The sequence below is a fragment of the Plectropomus leopardus genome, chromosome 7, assembly GCF_008729295.1.
Source record: "Plectropomus leopardus isolate mb chromosome 7, YSFRI_Pleo_2.0, whole genome shotgun sequence".
Taxonomy (NCBI): Eukaryota; Metazoa; Chordata; class Actinopteri; order Perciformes; family Serranidae; genus Plectropomus; species Plectropomus leopardus.
Window position 1 is genome coordinate 27,205,433 of NC_056469.1, and position 23,612 is coordinate 27,229,044.

The window sequence follows — 23,612 nt, forward strand, 5'->3', positions numbered from 1 at the left end:
TCACCTGATGGGAGCCCTGAATAGCAAAAAAAACACCACAGTTAAGACATCTGGTGGCCAGGCTACCTTTAAAAAAAAACTTCCCCTGATGCAACATTCAGAATGCATTAATGCACTGGAATACTGTAAAATACATTGCACTGAGTACTGATTAAATCCAAAGAGCACTTATTTGTCAAAATTCATTAAATATGGCTTCTGTGAAACACATTTAAGGCGACACAAATACAGAAAAATTCAGCAAATGAACAATAGACACATACAAAGATGTAAACATAAGTGACATAAACTGGTTTTTTTTAACCATTAAATGGGAAGTTCACCCCAAAATCAAAAATTAATATTTTTTCTCATACCTGTGGTGCTATTCTCAGTCTAGATTGTTTAGGTGTGAGTTGCCGATCGTTGGAGATATCGGCCGTAGAGATGTCTGCCTTCTCTTCAGCGTAAAAGAACTAGATGACCCTCGGCTTGTGAAGGTCAAAGCGCCAAAAAATACATTTGAAAAACTCAATAGCAATGTCTCTTTCCAGAATCATGACCCGGTTACTCGAGATAATCTGCAGACCTTGTTGTGTGCAGTTTCATGTAGGAACTATTTTCTCTCTACCAAACTTCTTACACCAAATACATCACCATATAGAAGGACGCGTGCATCGACTCAGTGGCGAAAGGTTTGTGAAAGCATAAGAGTTAAACATTATTGGCGTATTCCTCAACTGAGCTGTAAAGTGAGCTCACTCAGTGGTGCTAGGTGTAACGTGCACCATCACCCCCTGCTGGTTATGTTGTGCATTGCATAGATTTTGACTGCGTAGTCCTCACAGGTGGAGCTGATTACCCTGATTGAGGGAAACCTTTCAGGAGGAGGGACAGGGATATCTGCTCATTTTCTCTCATCCTCCAGCCTGGCAGGAGCGGCCATGTGGTGACGATTATGAGTTAGTTTGTTATATTTCTAGTTTTTGGTGGGACTGTCTTGTTTTTGTGCCTTTATCCCTGTTAGGTTTAGTTGTTTGGGGTTTTAGGTTAGAGGAAGGAGCCCAGGTATTACCACCTCTTGTGGGCTGGTGTGGGTGTCTTCCCTTCAAATTTCTCTTTCTGGTCCAACCCACCAGTTTTGTGTTTGTAGGTTTTGTTGAGTAATTTGTTTGATGGTAACCTGTCTGTTTTGTAAAGAGTTGAATGTTGATTTCTGTTGATCCTGACTGTTTAATTATTTTAGATCTCTTACAGTTTTGAGTCAGGCTGGGGGTTGTAACACTATATGAACTTGCAGTAGATGCACGCTTCCTTTGTGAATCGATACATTTGGTGGATGTAGAAAGAAAGTTGTTCCTCCACGACTGTCTGAGGATGATCTGGAGTAACCAGGTTATGATATCTGAGAAGAGATCACTGTTGAGTTTTTCAATTTTATTTTTTGTGCTTTGAGCTCCACAAGCCGAGTAGCTGAGTTATTTATATGTTCTCATTCTGTAACAATTTTTTTTAACATTTTGTGAGGTGTTTTTTAAAAGTTACATGTATTAAGTATGTAAGTTATATGTATATGAATCTCAAAACTGCTCAGAATGCAGATAGACACTAATTTTAAGGTGGCAACTCACACCAAAACAACCCAGATTGATAAATAGCACTACAGGTAAGAGGAAAAATATGTATTTTTGATTTGGGGGGGAAGTATCTCTTTTAACACTGGTTTTCTCCACAAATATTGTTAACTAACTAGCGTGTTTAAATACAGTTGGTTAATTGTAACAAGTTTGCATAGGCTTTTACATTGTGCAAAAAAAACTGATTGTCTTATGCTGTTGCATAGCCTCGTAGCTCTGGTTGCATTTTGGTCAAATCAACCCTACGTACTATAGTCACTCACTATAGTCATTTTTCTACCTGGTTAAAGCGCTCACGCATGCATCAATACAGGATATAGGCCAAAGCTACACTGAGATAAAGAGCACTGAACCTGATATGCGTTAAACCAGGCAATATGTGTTAGTACATGAAGGCAGTATTTTTGTCATTTTACTCTAAACTATCCGGTGACGGTGACCCTTCATCGTCCATAGGCACTTTCATTTCTGGCAGCTATACCGCGTCTTTGACCTTTTTTTTTTTTGGACAGGATTTTCAGAACGTGCTGTCCAGAGTGTTGTAGTTGTCTTTGAAGTTTTTCAGCTCCAGGAAGTGTCTGGGCCGCTTGCTGCGCTGCTGCATTGAAGATGTGAGGTAGGTGGTTTGGGTGGGGGAAGAGGACGAGCTCGCAGGCTCCACGCTGCTGGTCAGGTCTTTGGCTGCAGACTGGTGGTACTGGCTCGGAGTGCTGCTGCTGCTGCTGCTGTTGTGAGACTTGACGCTAAAACAGTGAAGGGAGAAGCCGATTGTGCATGATTAACATTCCAAGATGGGATTAGCATGAAGAGGAAAAGTGTGAAGGAACATTGTGAGAAAAAGGTTGTGTTTACTCACACGGAGGCCAGTTCAGTCAAAGCTTCTTGATATTTCAAAAATTCTGCTTCACCAAAAGCCTGCAGACAAAAGACAAGACATCAGCACATTTGTCAGCTTTTTAAGCAATCACAAAATACTATGCACACCAGGATGGGCTCTATGGTAAAAAGGAAAATCATGCTCAGCATAAGGATACAACATAAATGTTATGTGCTACATATCAACCACAGGTACCGTTATAAAACAAATGTGACTTTTCCAAATATTATCTTTTTTAATTTTACCATATGTATATGAATTAGTCCATTCTTTTTTATCTAGTTTTTTTTTTAATTAATTTTAATTATTTTCATTTAATTTTATTTTAATTCAATTCACAGCATCAAATGACCAGCAGAGACATGCAAAGATGTAAACATTAGTCATAAAAAAGTGTGTTTTCAACCATTAAATGGAAGGTTTACCCTGAAGTCATTTATTGGTATTATTATTATTATTATGATGATTACAACCATGGAATATTTTTTCTCTTACCTGTGGTGATATTATCAGTCTAGAGTCTTATTCATCATTTTAATATCATCATGACGTTTTTGAATTTCAAGCACACAAACAAACAAAGAAAAACGTACCTCGTCCCCACAGAGTGCTGGATGGGTACCATAAAGCACTCTGTCGATGAGCGAGTTCAGGCCATCTCGGAACATGCACTCTGAGTTTCGTAGCCGTAGAAGCCACGTCCGAAGTCGTTTACCCGTCACGGCGGTGGATGTGCCCCCCCAATTCACGGAAAGGGAGATCTGTTGACAGAAAGCACAGGTGCTGCAATCAGTAATGACAACAAAACTAAACTGTGCCTGATAAAAGTCCCCAGAAAGATCACCTGACCCACCTGAGGTGGGGTGGATAAATCAAACACTCCTGCCTGGAAAGGCTCCACCTCCTTCAGGTGCAATCAGTTGACTGATTCAGAGGTTTTTGTTTTCTCTCCTGCACAGGAGCCACCACGTTTGTGTCATGATGCTTTATCTGTTGATGCCTGGTTTATTGTTAACACATTGTTTTCTCATTGTAGAGTTAACACCACACACAAACTAAACTCCCTTCCTTAAAATGAACTACTTGGCTGCAAATGGAACATGCTGCCTGCTTATCCTCCCCTGCTCGTGTCGTCTATGTCAGAGCCAGTGTTTCTTCCCAAGAGTGACAGCAAAGCTTACCAGTGTCTCTGATGGCATCCAGTGCTCTCATCCTGTACAGGTAGTCATGGGAACCTGCAACACACACACACACACACACACACACACACACACACAGACACAGACAGTCACTTACATAAAATGTATTCATGTAGACAGTTTCAGCACTAGCGTGTATGCATTTGAATTTTATGTCTGTCTGACCAGGCTGTTCTCTGTGCTTTAGTCGGTCATCATCTGGAGACAGCAGACGAGGCTCAAAGTGGATTTTCTGGACCTGGCTCAGTTTGGCTTCAATTTTTTGTCTCAGCTCCTACAGGACACATAACAAGAGACATCCAACTGTAAGAGGTACTTCATTATTAATCCATCATCAGGGAAATAATAACATAAATAATCAGCAGAACAAAGCACAGCATCAGGCTTCAGGTTCATTATGGTGTGTGTGTGTGTGTGTGAGAGTGAGAGTGTGTGTGTGTGTGTGAGTGTGTGTGAGTGTGTGTGAGTGTGTGTGAGTGTGAGTGTGTGTGAGTGTGTGTGAGTGTGTGAGTGTGTGTGTTAGTTACCTTAGGAGCATTGTGGCCAAGAGGAACATGTGGCCCTCTCCGAGACTTCATGGCAAAACGCATAATTTGTCTTTTGACAAAGATGAACAGTAAAACAAACACCTAGAGAAAAATAAAGAGTGGGTTACACTACAGTTTAAAGTTTTCATTTAATGTATTTATTTATTTTTTGTAGTGAACAGGATGCCAATAAATGGTACACAGAACCAAAGATAAAGGAAATGCACAATATACTAGTGCATATGTTAAAAAAATAAATAACAATTGATAAAATCGTTTTTTCCTGACTTACTACATACATGGGCACTCTTCATTGCTTTTGCATTTTTTAAGTAAGAACTGCTTACATGTATTCTTGGACTTCCTTTTTAGAAATGTTAAAACAGAGCTTAACTTAAACGTTATTTTGTGGTTAGGAACATGTAATTTTGATTTGTTTGTGTATAAATGAAACCCAGACAATAATCTTTATTTTTATTTTTAACCTTTATTTATTCCAGGAGGTTAACAGCACATATGAGAAACTCCAACTTGTATGAGAAACAAGTAACTTTTTTAGCAGTTAACTAAAACACATTTAACATGTAATTATGTGTGGCAGGTGTAATAAAACATTTTATCTGTTGCAACTAATTTGTTGTTTTTGTGTGTGTTTGGTTCTGTTTGTCATCTGCTGGCAACCTGTTTACAATATTTGAAAAAGTTTTTAAATATTGACGGATTACAGTATTATGTAATGTACTATAGATAATGTAATATCTTATGTATGACATAAGACTACATTAAATCTTTAATTTTAAAATGGCAAATTGATGCGTTTTGTTGCAACAATACACTTTTTCTGACAATGAAAATATACTGTGTATTTCAATTACTGTCAGTTAACAGTATTAATAGTAACTAACTGTTTGACAGTAAACAAGAGGACATGGATGTATAATAATGGTGGTGAGTAGGTAAGCAGTTATGTTGTAGGGATGCTCACCTGGATTAATAAATGCTTGCAAATCCATGTTGCAATAATCTGGTGATCTCATAGTCTTGTAAACAACACTAAAGTCTTATATGCTGTGTTATTGGATTTTGCGTTTTGCACTTTAAGGACAGTATTTAAGTGCTAACAGCTCAGCTATTTGATCCTAAGTTTTGCATACAGTGTGTAAATTAAGCTAAAGCAATGGTAAAAATACATAACAATGATTTAAACTGGTTATAACACAATAATAAAGTGAAACAGACTCACCAGGCTGCCGTAGGCCATAACGAGCACCACATTAATACTCGACAGAAGAGAGTCATTCCGCATTTTCAAACGTTTTCACCAAACTAACTCACCTAAACGTTACGACGCAAAGTACGTCCAACACTTTCAGAGGACAACAGTTTCATTTAAGTGCTCGTTTTTAAAACGCATGAAGCAAAAGTTAAACGGACGACAGAAAACGGGGAAGTAAAACAAAGTAAAGTGCTTTTCGTTGTAACATCTCTCTCGTCTCCAGGTTTGTTGACTTCCGTGAAAGTCACGTGACCGGTACAGGCAGGCGTGACGTCAGGTTCTGACGTTTCTCTGGCCTCTTCTGCCACCTGCTGTTGTCAGGGACTTCACAACGACAAATAAACAAACAAATAAACAAACAAACACCAGCGACGGAAAGTAGTGAACAGTGAATCCTGTCATTTCCAGCTTTAACAGTCACATAAACACCAAGATGACCACAGCAGGGGCAGATATTTAAACATGGGCCCCAGGGCAGATGTGCAAAAGCCCCCCCTCCTCTCCCACATAGGAGCAAGGCAAACATTTAATAGTTGTTTAGCCTATTTTTTGTGTTGTCGTTTTTTAAAAAAAATCTTTTCGTCATCTTAGTTTGTCTTTTTGTGGTTTTGTCTCTTTGTAGTATTTTTGTCTCTGGGGTAATTCAGTGTGGGTTTTTTTTTTGTTTGTTGTTTTTTTTTTTTTTTTGCTCGTTTTGTGGTTGTTTTGCCCCTATTTGCATTTAGTTATTTTTAATTTCTTCCTGGCCGGTACCATAGACCAGGGGTGTCAAAGCTTTTTTGAATGTGAAAATACCATGGGGCCATCTCCTTCCTGTGTCGTATGGGTTATTGGAGGGGAAAAAGCATGCAAATGACCCAAATGCAGTTATTTCATCTTTGAGCAAAATAGTATTTAAATTTCCACTACTCCTGGAAGCCGCAGCTCTTGCTGTTGACTTTACACCCCTGTGCTGTGGCCATATCTGCTACATTGCAGGAAATATTTGCTGTTAGGTAACTGTTCTTTAGCTTATTTGCTTTCTGTTTCTGAAAACACAGAAGCCTTGCCCACGGGGTTCCTACATGGTGCATGTCTACAAACTGTACTGTGGTCCTTCCATCGTGAGGTGAGTGAAAATATCAAAAGTGATCTTGTTTGATTAACCAATATTGTGTTTATCATACAATATGTTTGGAAAGACAAGCCAGGGGCCGCTGAAAATTGGCCTGGGGGCCACAGTTGGTCCCTGGGCTTGAGTTTGGACATGGCTGCCAAAGACCGTATAAATTAAGGATGCAGGTACTATGATGTCACCAGGTGCATTAGGAACAAAATGCTACCTATACCCTATGCTACCCAAATTCTCCAAATATCATATTCTTGCAGTTTATTTTTGTGTAACGTGAAACTAAATTGTAGACTATTTATACCCCGTGATCTACTGATTAAATACCATAAACTGCCCTTCCTCACATTATCCATTGAGTCCTACACCCCAAAGAATGAATATGCAGAACCAGCGTGTCTGTGTGAGCAGGACAATCATTTGCATCCTGCAGAGACACTGAGTACCATTCTTCTGTCAGGGACAAGGGTGGGTGTCTGTGGAGTCGCAGTGGAGCTATTTACCCCTACACAGACTTATCTCTGTCCTGAGAATACCATGCGACCCACCAGCCCTCTTTTCTGTACGGCTGATCACTGATTGGATCACTGCGATCCCAAGACTCGATCTGAGATCAGTGTCTCAGTGTAACTTTTGATGGGTACAGAGACACATCAAGACGTCTCGTTTTTTGGTCTTGCAGCAGAGTGATGTAGAAACCACAGCTTCCTCTGTCTCAACGGAAGACAGTAGCAGGTGCATGCAAAAGAGAAGCAGTAAGAAGAGCTTCTGCATGACAACCCAAACTGTAAGTACTGGTATTTTTATTTTTTTTTATATATGTGTCTGCTCGCTCTTTGTACTCTTGCAGCTCTTCTTCTTCATCTTCATCTTAGATCTTTTTCTCCTCGACATTATACTCACATAGATTCTCAACAAGCACATCTACAATTGAGTTTTGTTTTGTTAAACATATGTCATACGAGAGGTGTACGTTTAACAATATTAATCCCTGCTGGTATTTCTGGGTCCACGTGACCTCTTTGTGGTCTCTGGTCCCAATTAAAGGTGCTCTGTTATTATGTATTCTGATACTTGCTCAGCCCAGATGATGCCTTGAGGTGGGGTGATACTATAAGTTGTGAAATTGCGTTCTTGCTGCGTTTCACACAATTATCCGAACTGTATCTCCTCTCCCTTGAGCTATGAAGTTCTATTGTGAGAAGGAAGTTTTGAAGTCTGAAGTGTCAGCAGGGCGTGTATGTAAGCATATGTGTGCGCGTATGTGTGTGTGTGCACTCCCTGTTGAGCTGTTTTAGTGGGTGACACATTGAACTGCAGTCAGGAATGCTACCCTGTGAGAAGAGGAAAAGAGGGAGAAAAAAACAATAGGAGGGGGAGGAGAGAGAAAGAGAGACAGACAGAGAGAGGGTAAGAGTGAGACAAGACTAGAGGATAAACCAGTGTGGCAGGTTTGCGTCACTGTACACACTCCATCATGCAAAGCTGATGGAAAAAGAAGACAGACAGCGAGAGGAGCTGATGTCATTGCAGAGCGCTGCCATCATTATGAATACATGTCAACACGATGGTTTTAGGGCAAGCCAAGAAGTCCTAAAGAAGGTAAGGCACATGTGTTTGTGTGTGTCATTAATAAGCTATTTTGGAATCATCTGAGGGAATTTGAGGGGAATTTTGTGCTTGATTTCTTGATGCATTTGTTGCTTTCTTGCCCATCAATTGTTGTTTAAAGCAAACTGTGCAGTTTTGCCCAGGCTACACAGATGGGAGGCTTTGTGACCTAGCAGAACAGGTGTTTCTGTAAACCGACACTCAGACTCACCTGCGTTGGAAAGCACCGCAGAGTCTGTCGCCCAAAGTTACAAGCCATATAATCACACAGGCAGTGTTTATCTGATATGGGTTTCTTTTTGTGTTTGGAAAGCTTATTTATGTTTGATATCAGTAGAGATGTAGAATTCTTATTCTGACTTGATTAACGCTCAAAAATGGTCCAACTGGCTCACTGACAATGCCTATCGTGTACTGCTGTGAACTCCCTGATGAGCCTTTGTCCATCAGTAATGCTATCTATCTCTCAGTGTATGTAAATCAAAGTGACTTTGTTCTCATCTTTGTCCATCTTATCTGATCACTTCAATCTACTGTTACATAGTTTCAGTGGCTCTATGAGACCGATACGTGCTGCACAGAGACTAATGTGGAACTTTAATACATTGTTTTACTGGGGTGGATTGCAGCCAGGTGAGTTTTTCCAGTTTTTGGTTCAGGTTTAGCTGACGCTGACAGGTAGTCATGAGTATGTTGCTTGTGTAAACAGCCGTTATGATGTGTGTGCAACACAGTACACTATCTCGGTCCCACTGTTCTGTGAATGGGCTTATTGAGTCATTGTGAGGGGAATGTCATGAGGGCAGGGACGCATTACAGAATGACATAACTGACACAACTGACTTGTTTCTCTGGCCCTCTTTCTTTGCTCCTATTTTTCTGTCTTATCATTTTCATATCTTCACCATTCACTGTCCACTTTATGCTTCTCATGTGGAGTTCAATGTCCTTAACCACTCTGTGATTCCGTTTGACCATTTTGAGGAGCCAGAGCGACCACAATCCACATATCACAACATTCCAGCCCAATCCGTTCTCAGGATGGAAATTTGTACTTTTTATGTTTGGCAGGCAATGGGAGCCGTTTGCTGAAGTCGTGCTGGAGAACTGAAGACACTGAGGGACAGAAAGGCAAGAAATCAAGCAGATGAGCCCTGCGGACTCATCTGTTCTACTCTGCAAAACATAATCATCAGGAGAATCGCTGAAATATCAAACTTTTTAATGCAAGATTTGTTTCTGTGCAAGAAACTAATTAGGCGCATGTAATTGTGCTACTGGTTTTTACACACTCACAGCTGCAGCACTCAGACAAACCGCTTACAGATTGCAGCCAAAAAGACAGTTGCTTGGACTCGCTTAAATATCAAGTTCACTCTTCCGCTCTCTTTTTGGGATTTGGCACTTGACAGCAGGTCATTAACTTTGTTTACTCTCAGACAATGGACTTGTCCATGCTCCCTGCTCCAGTGAGCGAGTACAGCAGGCAGAGGACAGGAGCACGCTTTACTGTCCGTTCAGCTAACTCTCCCTCCTATAGTCTCACTCGCAGGCCAGGTGTGAGGAAACCACGAGGTATTTCAGAGGAGGAGAGGGAGACTACAGAAGAAATCAGCAAGAGCGAGAGATGTGGGACGTACGCTGGCACAAATGGGACAAACAAGGATGAGGATTCCGTGGTCACTGGTTATCAAGCCAGGATTGGGAGCAGTGTCAAAGGTCAGAGTGAGGGGAGGGAAACAACAGGCCACAAGCTGAACCAGAATGACGCAGGAGGCAAAACTATCACAGAGTTTGGCACTGACCGAAGCCTAAGCAGCAACCCTGCATCTGAAAGCCGAGGCAGGACAGACTGGAGAAGATACGACCTGCCGAGTAGAAGTAAGAGTTTAGATTGGAGATCTGGAGCATTAAGCCCTGATAACAGCAAAATGGACATGTTGTCAAGCAAAAGAGATTTGGATGAAAGACGAACAGGAGTTGAAGGCGTGAGGGGCAGAGTGATGTTCTCAATACAGGCCTATAAGTCTGCAGCTACAAGTAGTGTTCAGGAGAAAGGCCCATTGAGTCACAGGAGTCAGACTTTGGACAGGGCCAGTAGGGGTCATTCTCTCCCCACTAGGCTGAGGTCCTTGTCTGGATCTGTATCTGGCTCTGTCGTAAGTGGAACATCGTCTTCGTTTGGGCCCAAAGGAGGTCAGAGTATAACGGAGCGGATAGAGAAACTCTACGGGTCATCTGGTTTTGGTAAAACTGAGGATTCCAGTAAAAACTCTACATATGAGAGGACGTCGGGGGGAACCTTCCCCAGGCATCTCTCATCTAGAGAGAGAGGCAGCGTTAGTCCACTGCAAAGCAGGAACTCATTCACCTGGACACAGAAAGACACTTCTGAGACTCTACTTTCTCCAGGGATGAGCAGGACTAGGGAGAGACTGTCAGGGATTCAGTGGCAAGGGCCGATCCAGAGCAGGTATTCAGGGGATGGAGGAGTTAACTGGCATAAAGGATTTGAGGAAGTTGGCACAAGGTCTCTGGATAGAGCAAGAAGCAGGTACTGTGTAGCAGCTCAGATAAGATCTGCAAGGGATGCAGCAGGAATTACTCAACCTCTGCAGTCAAACAGTTTCTTAGAAGAAGGGAGGTCATTTTCTTTGAGAGATTCGTCCCGTTTGAGAGAGAGAAGAGCAAGTGGGAGTTGGGATTACAGTGGGTTAAAAAGTGAGACTAATAGGATACATGGGACATTGACAGAGAGTAATGAGTGCCTTGATGAGAAGACAAAAGAGACACGTGATGGAGCAAAAGAACTGCAGAGTAGCAGCACTGATGAGGACGTGTTTGAGTCAAACCCACAGAAAATCACAATGAACACAATAGAGAGAAAGAGATTCCCAGAGAGGTCATCCTCTTCTTCAGCCAGTGTGAGAAATAAGATCAATCAGTTCGAGGCTCTCTCACAGAGAACTCAGGGTTTGGCAACAGGACAGGCCCAGATGCCCAGACGGGCCTTTTCTGTGCCAACACAGCTCAGCAGGGCTCACGACGGAGTGAAAAAGAGCGGGTCAGCAAAAGGGATTGGTGGATTTAGAGACAAATGGGAAGGGTTGAAAGAGGGAGATGGTGACACTGAGGAGAAAGGAACAGGAGCAGGAAATAAGTTTGGGTCAAACAGGTCTTTTTCAGTGGACGAGGTTGGACTAAGATTAGAGAGAAAAGTGAGAGAAGGGAGTCATTTAGTTGAGAATGAAGGGAAAGAAAGCAGTAACAATTGTGCTGAAGATGCAGATAAATATTCAAAACTCAAGAGTACACTAGAAATACCAATAAATGGAGGTCAAGGGTACCGTAAAAACTTCTACATTGACGAAACAGATTTCAGCAAAATCTCAAGTCCTGAGACACCAAGCGAGAGACCACCATCCTTGCTACCATCTGACTCAAGTGACAGTTCTGCTAGTGTGCAGAAAACATCCCCTGAGGTTACTTCACCTGTTAGTGATGAAGACAAGACTCCAACAAACTCTCCAAAAAACTCTCCAAACAACTCACCTTTTCTGACACCCACCAAACAAATGGAAAATGTCATTCCCATTGCAGACAGTAAAAATGAAAGTACCTCTGTCCCAACACAAGCAACCAAAACTCCACCAAAACAGGATTCTCCAACTCTCCCTTGTCCCCTTGCCACTTCGTCCCACAGCAACCTCCCTGATCTCATCTCTCCAGATGTCGACAAAGCCAATCGAAATAGCAAGAAGCAGGTGTTGGACCTGGATGCTTGGATAGCTGGCCTAACTCCTCAGGTTAAGGTCTGGGATGATGAAGAAGATGATTATGAGGACGATGATGAAAGTACACAGAAGGACGAGGATTCAAACTATGACTCAGACTCTGGAGAGTCCTCGGTGACCATCACGAGTAACACAAGCCACAGGAGCTTCTGTGTCAGGTTTGTACTTTTTATCTTAACACATTTCTGCTTTGCCGCAAGTATTCGTAACAACAATTCATCAGTTTTTAACCCCAGAACTTGACTTTTCTTCTTGTAGTCTTTCAGACCTGTGTAACTTTGCTGGAGTGGACTATGAGTCGGAGAATGACAGCGATGAATGGCAATCTACAAGCCATCGAACTGCCTCGCTGAGCTCAGACATGTCGGCCCTGTCCTGTGTGTCCGTGATGCCCAGTGAGGAGCTCGAGAGGCTGCTGGAGGATGTCAGAAGTGTGGGGGACAACAATTTGCAGGTACAAACAGCAGCAAAAGTAACTTTTTGTGGTTTTGAGCCAACACACCAATGACATCCGTGCACTAGTGGAGATGAAAGCCCCCTGCTGTGTTGCCCTCACTGTGCTGTGTCTTGACCATAAACATGCACATAAATGCAAACCAAAATACAATGTTCTGCACTTGCGTGAGAGGACATACCCCTCCACACCAGCAGACACCGGCCGCCTGTATTCATCATTGCAATGGGAAACCCGGCCGACTGCTGGCTTGGTGTGCCATTAGCGTTTCCATGAAATATCTCACTACCATGAAAGTACATTTTCTCTACCCTCCCTTTTTGCAGGACTATAATGATGTGCAGGTGGTGGTTCTCCATAAGGACATAGGAGTAGGACTGGGCTTCAGTGTGGCGGGAGGCATAGACCAGAACAAGCCTGTCACTGTAAGGAAACACCCCTTCCTGCTTTCTCCTGAAAAGTATTTAAATAAATTGTCCGCAGTCTCTTCATTTGTCCCTCAATGTCCTCTCAGGTTCACAGGGTGTTTCACTCAGGTGTTGCAGCCAAGGAAGGCTCCATAAGGGAAGGCGACCAGGTTCTGTCAATCAACGGCACAGCTCTGTGCGGCTACGCCCACTGGGAGGCCTTGAGGGTCTTGAGGAGAGCAAAGACTCGCGAGATGGGGGTGGTGGTCCTGAGGAGGGGAGAGATTAGTGGTGTCTGTAAGGGGGGTGCACAGACAAAGAATCAGGCGCCAACACAGGAAGGTGAGACATTGTACTTTTATGTGTTCGTTTATTTGTCAGGGTTCCCATTATCTGTTCCCCAAAGAACAGCTAACCGTCCGGCACATTTAAAAACATACATTGAAAATTTTAGTCCACACAAAGTAACACATTTAAAAACATGCTTTAAACATGACTGTGAACACATAATACACATAACGCATTTAAAAAGATAGATTGGACAAAAGTTCAACACAAATAGCAAACATAAAACATGCAGTTGTATAAGACAATATGATATGCGATAAATGTCTGTATTCCTCTATGAGTACGTGTGTATGTTTGGATCAAAAATTTTAGTAACATACAATATAGTTCGCAGCAAAAACTATAAATCTCCAAAACACACAGTATCTCGCTAATTTGATTTTCCAAGGTGTGTTTCCCTGTTTGCTTTTTAAACAGTGATTTCTGTGTTTGGTAAAGACTCCCATGCTTTCATTGCTCTCTATGATACTGTGCCTTTGAGGAAATTAGTGTTTGCTTTAGGGAGTGAAGACTGTCTTCTTCTGTTGCCTGTCTGTCTGCATATACAGATGATTCTAAATTGTGTATTAACTGAATTTATTGATTACATTTACATTAATCCTAAATCTGCAGCAGGTTAAAGTAAGATAACTGTCTCTGTGTTTTTCTGCTTTTGCTGCTCCTTCAGGTGAGCGTCTGTGTGTGCGTCTGGAGAAGAACAGCAGAGATCTGGGCTTCAGTCTGGAGGGAGGTGTCGACTCCAGTCTGGGGAACAGACCACTGACTGTACAGAAGATTTTTCAGGGTGAGGATTTACGCTTTGCATTTCAGATCTCTAAAGAGAAACAGAGATTTGAACATCACTTGAAAACTAGACATTTGGTCTCTCCTCAAAAACATCATATAATAGCAACCCTATGTGGATCAAGATTTTATACTTAGAGGGATACTGTGAAGGATTCTCCCTACAAGACAATGTGTAGACTTGTGCAAAAGTAATCCTGCTGTCATCACTTAACCCCCACTAGATGTGTATTTATCTGGTTTTCTCATGTTTATTCTCCCGTTAAATCTCTGACAGTTACTATGTAAGACTTTACAGGGCCGTGCAAAGTTTGTCACTAGAGAGGTGTTTCCACATTCCTCAGTTGAAGGGGACAATGTCTGTGCACTTCCTTTAAATCTGAGATTCAAATGTACACCAGACTAGCTAGATGAGTTGCATCACTGATATGAAAACCAATCACTGCCAATACAGGAAAACATATTGACTCGGGAACAGACATCCACACACCATGGGCAAAAGAAAAACGGTAAAATCTGCGAGTCAGCGTGGACTTGTCAGTATACAGAGGCCGAGAGTTTGCATTAGCACAGTGAGGGTACCGCTCATTGTTCCGATGACTCAAAATCCCAAAGTCCCATTAGCATGAAAAATGTCCCCTGGGACCAAAAGCCCATTTCACAGAAAGCCTATAATCCCCAAAACAAATGCCCATGGTCAAAACTACACACTCTCAGTCACTGGACAACCCAATTACCAGAAAAAATGTTTTCATTGTCCATTTCTGTAAACCTCAGATACATTACGCTTGTCAACAATGCTGAGGTCAATGTGTGGTTAAGTTCAGGCACAAAAAACACTTAGTCATGGTTAGGAAAATCTAATTGTTTTGGCTTAAAACACTCACATTTGGTGGCACAATAGTTGCTGATAAAGCAGAGTTAGGTCAGTAAAAACGCCCGGGATTGGTGGCTCAGACACCACTAAGAAATATTGCAAAGGGTCAGTAGAAAGTCTGGGTTTAGCTGGGAAAAGCCATGAGGGGCCAGTGATAACAATCACAATCAGTGGCTCAAATGATGCAGGGAAACTGAAACTAACTGCAGGGACTGTGTATTTGCAGAAAAACTGGACATTTTGGATAATGGACCATTGTGAAAATGGGCTTTTGGTCCAATGGGACATTGTTCAGAATAATGGGGCATCTGAATTTTGGGTCAGAACAATGCCATGGTGCCCATAGTAAAAGTTTTGGCAGCAAATGTTGTATAGAGTTCACAGTTTTTAGATGTAAAATTGACCAAAGTGAACACCCTGTCTCTTCATAGTAAGTTTCCCAACCACTATCTCTGTGTGGGCCCCTGCCATTTGTAAGCTAACAAGCTAACATACAGAATAAACAAATAAAACACGCTTATCACACTTACCGTTCTGATTTGTCTGCTAGTCAATTATTTTGGTGCACAACAGCCTCCTCATCAAAATCTGACCCTGGCTGAGGCTCAAAGCTGCATGACTGAATCTTTCTGTTTCCCTGAACGCCATTCGTCTGGATGTGCACTACTCTTTCACCAGTCAACCTGGTACATACAGGTTGGACAGATGGGAGACCAGATCCATAATTTCTCATTGTGGGAGAATGAGTAGATGTGTTTCCAGCCTCTTTTTCAGTTTTTTTTCTTTTATGTAAATTGTATAAAACAAAAGGCCTTTTAATCATAGAGTATTTTTCCATACTGAAAAACATGCCTGGAGGGGGACTTTAAATACAGACGCATGCTGCATTACCTTTCATTATGACCACTTTGAGTTGACGTCTTTTTGTATATAAAGGCATGTTAATTAAATCCACTTTTTCCCCTTCAGGAGGTCCTTTTGACAAGGTGTGTCCTGGTGATGAGGTTGAAGAGATTGAAGGTGTGAGCGTGGTGGGGATGAGACGCCTCGAGGCCTGGACGATGATCAGAAGACTTCCTCCCGGGCCTGTGGACGTGGTGCTTCGTCGCCCTCTCAAACATCTGGAAACATGAGGATTGTTGAGGTGCTCTGCACACAGTAAAGTTCAGTGACTGATGACGGACATGAAACTAAAAGCCATCCATTGGTGGCTAGGAACTTGGATGAAGTGAGCCATCGGGGCCTAACACCATTTAAACAATACAAGTCATTATCACAAATCCCTATATAATGTTGGACCCCAAGTCAAAAGTTTAATTTTTCTCACTGTATCTATGGGATTACATCTACCTCAAGTCCTGATATATTTTTGTACCAGCCATAATTTAAGTGCACTGACAGCTCATACATGTATCAAGTCAACCAACCTCTGTAACAGACATTTTTTGTCAGCTAAAGGCAAGTCACGTTGCACTTGAAAATTAAAATATGTTGTAATATATTGTAAATAGATGTTAACTGAATTTAGACATTATATTGCTTTTTAATAAATCCTAACTTAAAATGATGCTTTTTATTCTTATATCAGAGGGAGGTAATGTGATATTATTTTACTATCAGCTCGGAGAAGGGTAAAGGTATCTGTCCTTTTACTGTTATCAAACAGGGATACTCCGCAAAAGTAGATGTGATAAGATTTCACAACCCGAGGATGTGTCCAAACACAATGCTAAGGTTTATGTTGAGGAGAGACAATCATCATTCATTTTTATTCAAATCTCCAAACTCAAAATATGTCTTAACAGTCTGTTTTCAGGTTAAATAGCAATAAAAATAACAGTACTCGAAGCAGTGAGGATGTGGGACTCATATCAAATGTCTGTTTATCTTATCTGATGTCAACACATTTTTACCTGCCACAGTCATGTGCCTCTTTGGAAATTATCAGCAATAACCCGATTGATTACTCCTACACAGCAATTATTTTGGTTACATAATGCATTAGGAGTCCAGAGTTCAGTGAAGAGGGGTTGTGGTGACATCTGGCTCTCTGATGATGAGAGGGGCTTCAACCGCCTCACCTAACACTCACCAAGGAAGATTTCGCCACACCAGTAATCATATAATTTGTAAATTTATTAACAGAATTCATGGAAATCAATTAGGGGATCAGGCAAGCTACCTCTGTATATGTATAAAATTGTATTTAATTCGTTTTTCTTTGCATTTCATTTCATGCTTTTATTAATTTTCTTCTAAAAGTTTTTATTCTTTATCTTTTATCTTTGTTTCCATTTTCAGCTAGATTGAACTTATCCCAAACACTTTGTATTTTATGTTTTTATGTCTGTAAAATCCTCATGTACTTGACACAGTTTAATGACTTAATGAAGATTTAACACAAAGACAAATAAACACAGACGCTTATTTGTCATAAACATCTGTAACCGCTGTCTTAGAAGGAGTACATAGGTTTCCGCTGTATATATAATGGGATTTATTGCCCTCTATCAGTGCCATCAACACATAATCTCACTGTTTATGGCCTCTGTTCAATATATGCAACCTCTAACAGCTGAGGCACATTACGCTCTCTGAAGCAGCCAATCCGGCAGTGTGACTACCCAATAAATGAGCAATAGTGTTTGACCAGCTGTGGAGAAAGAGAAGTGGAAAAGACAGGATACAGCGCACCTCAGATGCTCAGGTGGAAGTTGTGAAAGGAAACTTTTTTAAATAGCATCAGTATTGACACCTCCTCCACTAACAGCAACATTTCAGCTCCTTGACAGACAGCTGGTCTGTCTGACAACAGAGACAGAGTCCAGTGTGAGATGAGAAGAGGGATTTAACTCTAACAATGCTGAACCGACGCCTTGTGAGAGTGAGGAATGCCCTGGTGCGAGAGTGCATGGCTGAGTTCTTGGGAACTTTCATCTTGCTGGTGAGTAACACTGGTGTTTTTGAGTTGACTTTTGGCTTTTTTTCTTTTTTTAAAAAAAAAATTTTTTTATTTCACTTATTGTCTAATTCCATTTACTGATAAGATCCAGGCTGTTTTCAGAGCATTTTGAGTTTCTTTAAATCCCTTTAAAATGCCATGAAAATACTTTTAAAAAACTCAGCAGTGTCTTTCCAGAAATCATGAGCCGGTTACCCAAGATAATCCACAGATCTTGTTGCAAGCAGTTTCATGTAGGAACTGTTTTATTTTAACAAAATTACACCCACCAACCAAACCATTGCGCAGGAGGAAGCATGCATCCACTGAGCCAGCAAACATTACTGCTCAGCCCAGGAAGACGCTGTTCATGTTTACATCTCATGCTGTCACGAGCTCGAGTCTCTTAAAGAAAATAGTTCCAACATGAAACTGCTCACAACAGGAACTGTAGATTATCTTCCATTATATTCAAAAGAAGACAGACGACGATCTCCAACACTTGGCAACTCACACCAAAACAATATAGATTGATAGATAAATCTACAGGTAAGAGGAAAAATAGTTATTGTTGATTGTCGTTATCGTTGATCGTTATCGTTGATATGTTTTAGGTTCTCATATTTATGTATTTGAAATATATATAAATATATAATATATATCTATTTTATACATGTCAACTGAACCACGAGAAAATTTTAAACATGCAAGCATAAATTATTAAATCAAGGTGATATTGGGATTTACACAATGTTCCCAGTATCATTATTAATATGTAAAGTGAAGAAGATGCTTTCTTTATTTTGATTTAGTCAGTATACAGTATTTTGTTTCCTCTAAAAGAGAAATCAGGGTGTACAAAACACTGATGAGCAAAAGATGAAAAATGATAACATAATCCGTCTATCATCATGACCAAACTTCAGTTATCCATACAGGCCTTTCACGTCATCACTGCACTTTTCTTTACCCAACAACTGTTGCCAAAAACTTAAATTGTCATGATACCTTTACCAATTAGATATGAGAGTCTATAACGTTTCATCAGAAACGGTCTTACTGAAGGTTTGGTTTGGTTTTATGAGATAAATACAAATAAAATACTTCATGTGTGGTTATTTCCTGTCACCTGTGCAGATTTTTATTTATATGGCAATTTAGATAAGAAGTGGACAGTTCAGTTTCAAAGTTCAAAAGAGGGTATTAATCACATTTTAATGACATCAAATGTTTGTGATAAGTTTGTTTGACCTATAAATAATGAATCAATCACTAGAGCAGTAAGGCATTACAAATTGTGCAAATGGTCATGGAAAGATCGATATCTTTTTTTTCCTGTAAGTTTAAAATATTTCTCTGACCTTTAATGGTGCCTTTTTGGGGTTTGCTCACTTTGTCCCCTTCTGTCTGCTGTGAAGCTCTTCGGCTGCTCTGCTGCAGCGCAGGTAAAGACAAGCAGAGACACTAAAGGCCAGTTCCTGTCCGTCAACATGGCCTTCTCTGTGGGCGTGATGTCGGCTATGTACCTCACCAAGGGCATCACAGGTAAATAAAAACCTCTAACCACACTAACTTTTCTCGTTTTGTGATCCTTGAACTCAGTAAAATATCACACTCTGAACTGGCATCCTTGAAAGATGGACATAAAATAAAGTACAGCAGTATTCAGTTTTCTGCCTCACACTGTAGATTTATCACACTATTATGTGGTGCTTTCAGTTAAGAGGCCTTGTCTGCCTTTTCAGGGTCTTCACTCTGACGGATGTCGAGCTGAAACAATATATGGCTACAAATAATGTGAGATTTCATTACTGTCCAATCTCTCTCACTGTAATTCACTTTTGTCTTCTGCCTTCCTGTCTCCCGCTCCCTTCATTTTCTATTTTTCTCTGTAGGTGCTCATCTGAATCCGGCGGTCACTCTGAGTTTCTGTGTGTTGGAGCAGGTGCCGTGGGGAAGGCTGGTGCCCTACTGCCTCTCCCAGCTGTTAGGGGCCTATGTGGCATCAGGACTCGTCTACCTGGTCTACTATGGTTTGTCCTACTGGCACCTCAAACGCTTTATGATTCATATATAGACCGGTACAGAGACTCACAAAAACTACAAAAACAAGCTGCAAAGAGACACAAAAAGACTCACGGTGACTGCAAAAAGGGGCAAAACAACCACAGGAGACACAAAAATACCACAGAGACTTACAATGGCTACAAACAGAAACCAATTACAAAGGGATGCAAAATGAAAAAACTACAAAAAGATTCAAAACTGCCACAAAGAGAAGCTAAATAACTTAAATGTCTGTGTGTCTTGCTGCTATGCAGGAGAGGTGGTGGTGCCTTCTGCATGCCTCATAATCTGCCCATGCAAACCCGTGATAAATTAAAGACCAGAATAAATGAGTGAAGAAATATAACAAATACAGAAGCTTCATACACATTTCAATCTGTCGTCTTACTTGCTGCATTCTCTCCGTTTGTGTTTTAGATGCTATAATGGAGTTTAGTGGAGGAGTGCTGACTGTCTATGGTCCAAATGAGACAGCGTCTATATTTGCCACATATCCCTCAGAGTATTTGACTTTGGGCCGAAGTTTCCTTGACCAGGTCAGTGCGACGTTAAAGTTGAATCAAAACTTTACCAGCTGTTCCTTTATTGAACTCTGTATTGATGTACACACGTCATCAGGTGGTGGGCACCGGCATGCTGATGTTGTGCATCCTGTGTTTGGATGAAAAGAGGAACACTCCGGCTCCCTCAGAGCTGATTCCTGCTATAGTGGCAGCGATTGTCCTGGGGATCTCCATGTCAATGTCAGCCAACTGTGGTGCTGCGATAAATCCTGCTCGGGACCTGGGGCCGCGCCTCTTCACACTGACTGCAGGCTGGGGAACTGAGGTGTTCACGTGAGTATCTTATCTTACATATAAAGCACAAGCACATGGCACTAAAGACATACAACTTTCCAAGCTGATAACCTCAGAATACATGTTTCTTATCAAAGATTTTACACGATTCTACACAATTCTGTCATTCTACTCTGAACACATTTGAAGAGGGACATTGTTTGCCATTTGCACAAGTCCTTGACCTTGTGTCTCTCAGAAAATCACATGTTAGAGGTTATCAGCTGTTTCTGCAGGGTCAAAGGAACATGAAGTGTTAGCTTGTTACAGAGCATCGTTTTTTACCTGGTGTTTGCTCCATGATGCAACCTGCTGCTCTGTGATTTATGATCCTGTCGTTTTTCTGTGGTTCCGCAGATTTTTGCTTGATCTAATCTACTTAAAGCTCTATTAGTTGATCCTAAGCCACTGGGGGGCAGAATAACTCCCAAAAAATACTGGACAAACACACAGCACTAACATAATATTGCCTTACAATGCTGTAACTACTACAGCAGAAGGTAGAAGGTAGATTTGTCATCATCGTAGTTTAAAAAATAATTTAAAAAATCCAGTTTGGCCACCTGACTGGAGCAAGTGCATCGAGGCAGTGAATTTGTTCTGTAACTCACTTTGGTGCTGGGCATGAAGTGTAAAACTGTCTGCCTCTGGAAAAATATAACCAAACCGGCCATAAAATCAAAACACTTGGCTAAAAGAGGCAAAAAAATCTGTAGACCTGCAGATTTGGGCAACAGAGTGCCCTGGGAATGATTTTACTATAGGTGGATGCCAAAGTTAGCTTTGCCCTGGTTTTTCTTGTGTAAAAGCTTATGGGATTTTGGAATAAAGCAGCAAAGAAGCTCTGCAACAAACAAAATGATACTTACTAATTTTCTTCAGAGAGACAATCTTCACAAATCAATACCATATATATGATTTTGGAAGCCCAAATGCAATCACCAGAAGTGAAAAGTTATTGTTAGACTATAAATGAACAACACTACAGTCGCACGACTTAATGTCCTAACCACAACAAGCCGTGTTTGGTGCAGTTGTCCTTTTTAGCTACTTGTAAGCAAACTGCCTTTTTAAAGACACATAAAAGCTTTTAAGTTCACAAGTGGGGTATTTATCATAGTATTTTATGTTGTAGATGAAAACATGGAAGTCTCTTAAGCTAGTTTTAAACATAGACCTTATTTCAGACTTCCAACCAAAGACCCATTCAAAAAACCCATTTTCGTTTAGACGAGGGAACTGGGAGTGCAAAAATGAAATTAATTTCTAGGTTTTAGGACTTGATGCTCTCTATAATTCTGTGAGTTTGTACTATGAGCGATCCCTTTAAAATTACACATGCCAATACAGTATCCATGATGACTGTTTCCTCTTTAAATAAGCTTCTGACTCTCATCTGCACTCCTTTCTGTCTGCTCTCCAGGTGTTACAACTACTGGTTCTGGGTGCCCCTGGTGGCCCCACTAATCGGAGGTGTTATAGGCACTTTCATGTATTTGATCTTCATCCACTGGCACCTGCCTGACCCAGAACCTCCTGAGAACATCTCCACTCTCTCCACCATCAGTGACAAAATCAAGCAGCCCAGCACAACGTGGGAGAAGGAGGTAGAGTTAAAGACTGCACGTCTCTAAGTGTCACTTTGAGACACTTAAAGAAAGTAATCTGGCTGTGAACTATGTTTGAGAAAGCAGAGGTGAATACCTGAGCTTTGCTACTTTTTGGACGCACACACAACTCTGTCTTCTGTTGGAGAAATAACAGGAATATCTTATTTATATGCTCTAAAGTTAGCTTCTTAAAGGTCTAGTGTGTATGATTTAGTGGCATCTATAGCAGTGAGGTTGCAGAACTGAGTCGCATTGTGTGTGCCAAACCAGCCTCGTCAAATCAGTTGTCAAATACCTCCGCTTTGCAGTGCTTTCGGCATAAGATCCAGACGCCAAAAGCCAGCTTCCGTGTCCACATGATACGTTACTGGACAGGGTCAGCTCAGAACGCGGCTGGGCAGAACCACTCATGGTCTTATTATACACTGGAGGACACGGCAGCATGATACACAGACGTTCAGCGTCAGTTTAGAATGCAGTCTGACAGAACCTGATGTGTCTGCATGATACGCCACTGCATGGCATCACGTTGAGACGCTGCTGGACAACAAAGTATAAGGAACCCGACATCCCCTGTAGGATGGGTGGGTAGCAGGGAGGGATGGTGGATGGACTGAAGAAACCCTGAACTTTCACACATGAGTCTGGTGTTCACTTCCTGTCTGAAGGTGATGGTTTTTTTTCTACACCTACCCATGTGCCCTTGTTGCCTATTCCTAACCATCCGTGACTTTGTCTCGTAATCCCAACCATCCATGCTGACGTGCTTTTGTTGATGTCCCTGCATTGGTTGCCATTGCTTGTGTTGTCTACACATAACCACCTGCAGCGTCATCTCACCACGTGCATTTGTTGACATCACAGTAGCGCCAACCTGGCGCATCAACGGCAGACGCAGAAAGATACTTAAAACATATTATATAGGATGCGGAAGTCCACTGCAAAGTGACAAAATGTAAAAACTTGGGATGAGAACGTGTTAGCCAAGCATGTAGGAGAACTTTAGTGAAAATGCAAAAGGCTCTATCCAGAGGTGCTGTTTGGTTTGTCTGTTCCAGGCTACTGTAGAAACAACACTGGGCACTTCATGAAAGAGGACTTATGTGAACATAAACGTCTCATTCTAAGGTAACAAAAACGCCATGATTCTTTGTTTCAGGTGATTATACACTGTTGAAAACATTATTACATTTATGCCTGTATATCCCCCTAAATCCTCCACATTAGACTATTTGAACACAGCCAGAAGCTGAGAGGCAGATTCCATCTGGAGGCAGCTGA

At 41.3% G+C, this 23,612-nt stretch overlaps 3 protein-coding genes across 4 annotated transcripts; 2 read left to right on the top strand and 1 right to left on the bottom strand.

The window, feature by feature from the left end:
• Positions 1-367: 367 nt before the first annotated feature.
• c7h1orf43 (chromosome 7 C1orf43 homolog) lies at positions 368-5,707 on the bottom strand. The gene is given in 8 exon segments (XM_042489496.1): positions 368-2,359; positions 2,473-2,531; positions 3,087-3,233; positions 3,235-3,254; positions 3,675-3,728; positions 3,858-3,966; positions 4,220-4,321; positions 5,463-5,707. Coding segments are annotated over 8 exon segments (780 nt in total). The 5' UTR covers positions 5,526-5,707; the 3' UTR covers positions 368-2,133.
• Positions 5,708-6,538: 831 nt separating this feature from the next.
• si:dkey-92i15.4 lies at positions 6,539-16,441 on the top strand. Of its 2 annotated transcripts, XM_042489492.1 has the most exons (8): positions 6,539-6,603; positions 7,286-7,390; positions 9,286-12,166; positions 12,267-12,462; positions 12,789-12,887; positions 12,977-13,211; positions 13,885-14,001; positions 15,847-16,441. In XM_042489492.1, the coding sequence occupies exons 3-8, from the start codon at positions 9,657-9,659 to the stop codon at positions 16,008-16,010; spliced, it is 3,321 nt and encodes a 1,106-aa protein (XP_042345426.1). In that variant the 5' UTR covers positions 6,539-6,603; positions 7,286-7,390; positions 9,286-9,656; the 3' UTR covers positions 16,011-16,441. The 2 variants fall into 2 exon arrangements, with proteins under 2 accessions (XP_042345426.1, XP_042345425.1); XM_042489491.1 differs by lacking the exons at positions 6,539-6,603; positions 7,286-7,390 and adding an exon at positions 8,070-8,205.
• Positions 16,442-17,737: 1,296 nt separating this feature from the next.
• On the top strand, positions 17,738-22,572 carry aqp10a (aquaporin 10a). The gene is made up of 6 exons (XM_042489495.1): positions 17,738-17,821; positions 19,237-19,363; positions 19,714-19,851; positions 20,303-20,421; positions 20,504-20,721; positions 22,145-22,572. Exons 1-6 carry the CDS (start codon positions 17,738-17,740, stop codon positions 22,353-22,355), a joined length of 897 nt encoding a protein of 298 aa, XP_042345429.1. The 3' UTR covers positions 22,356-22,572.
• The last annotated feature ends 1,040 nt before the right edge of the window (positions 22,573-23,612 follow it).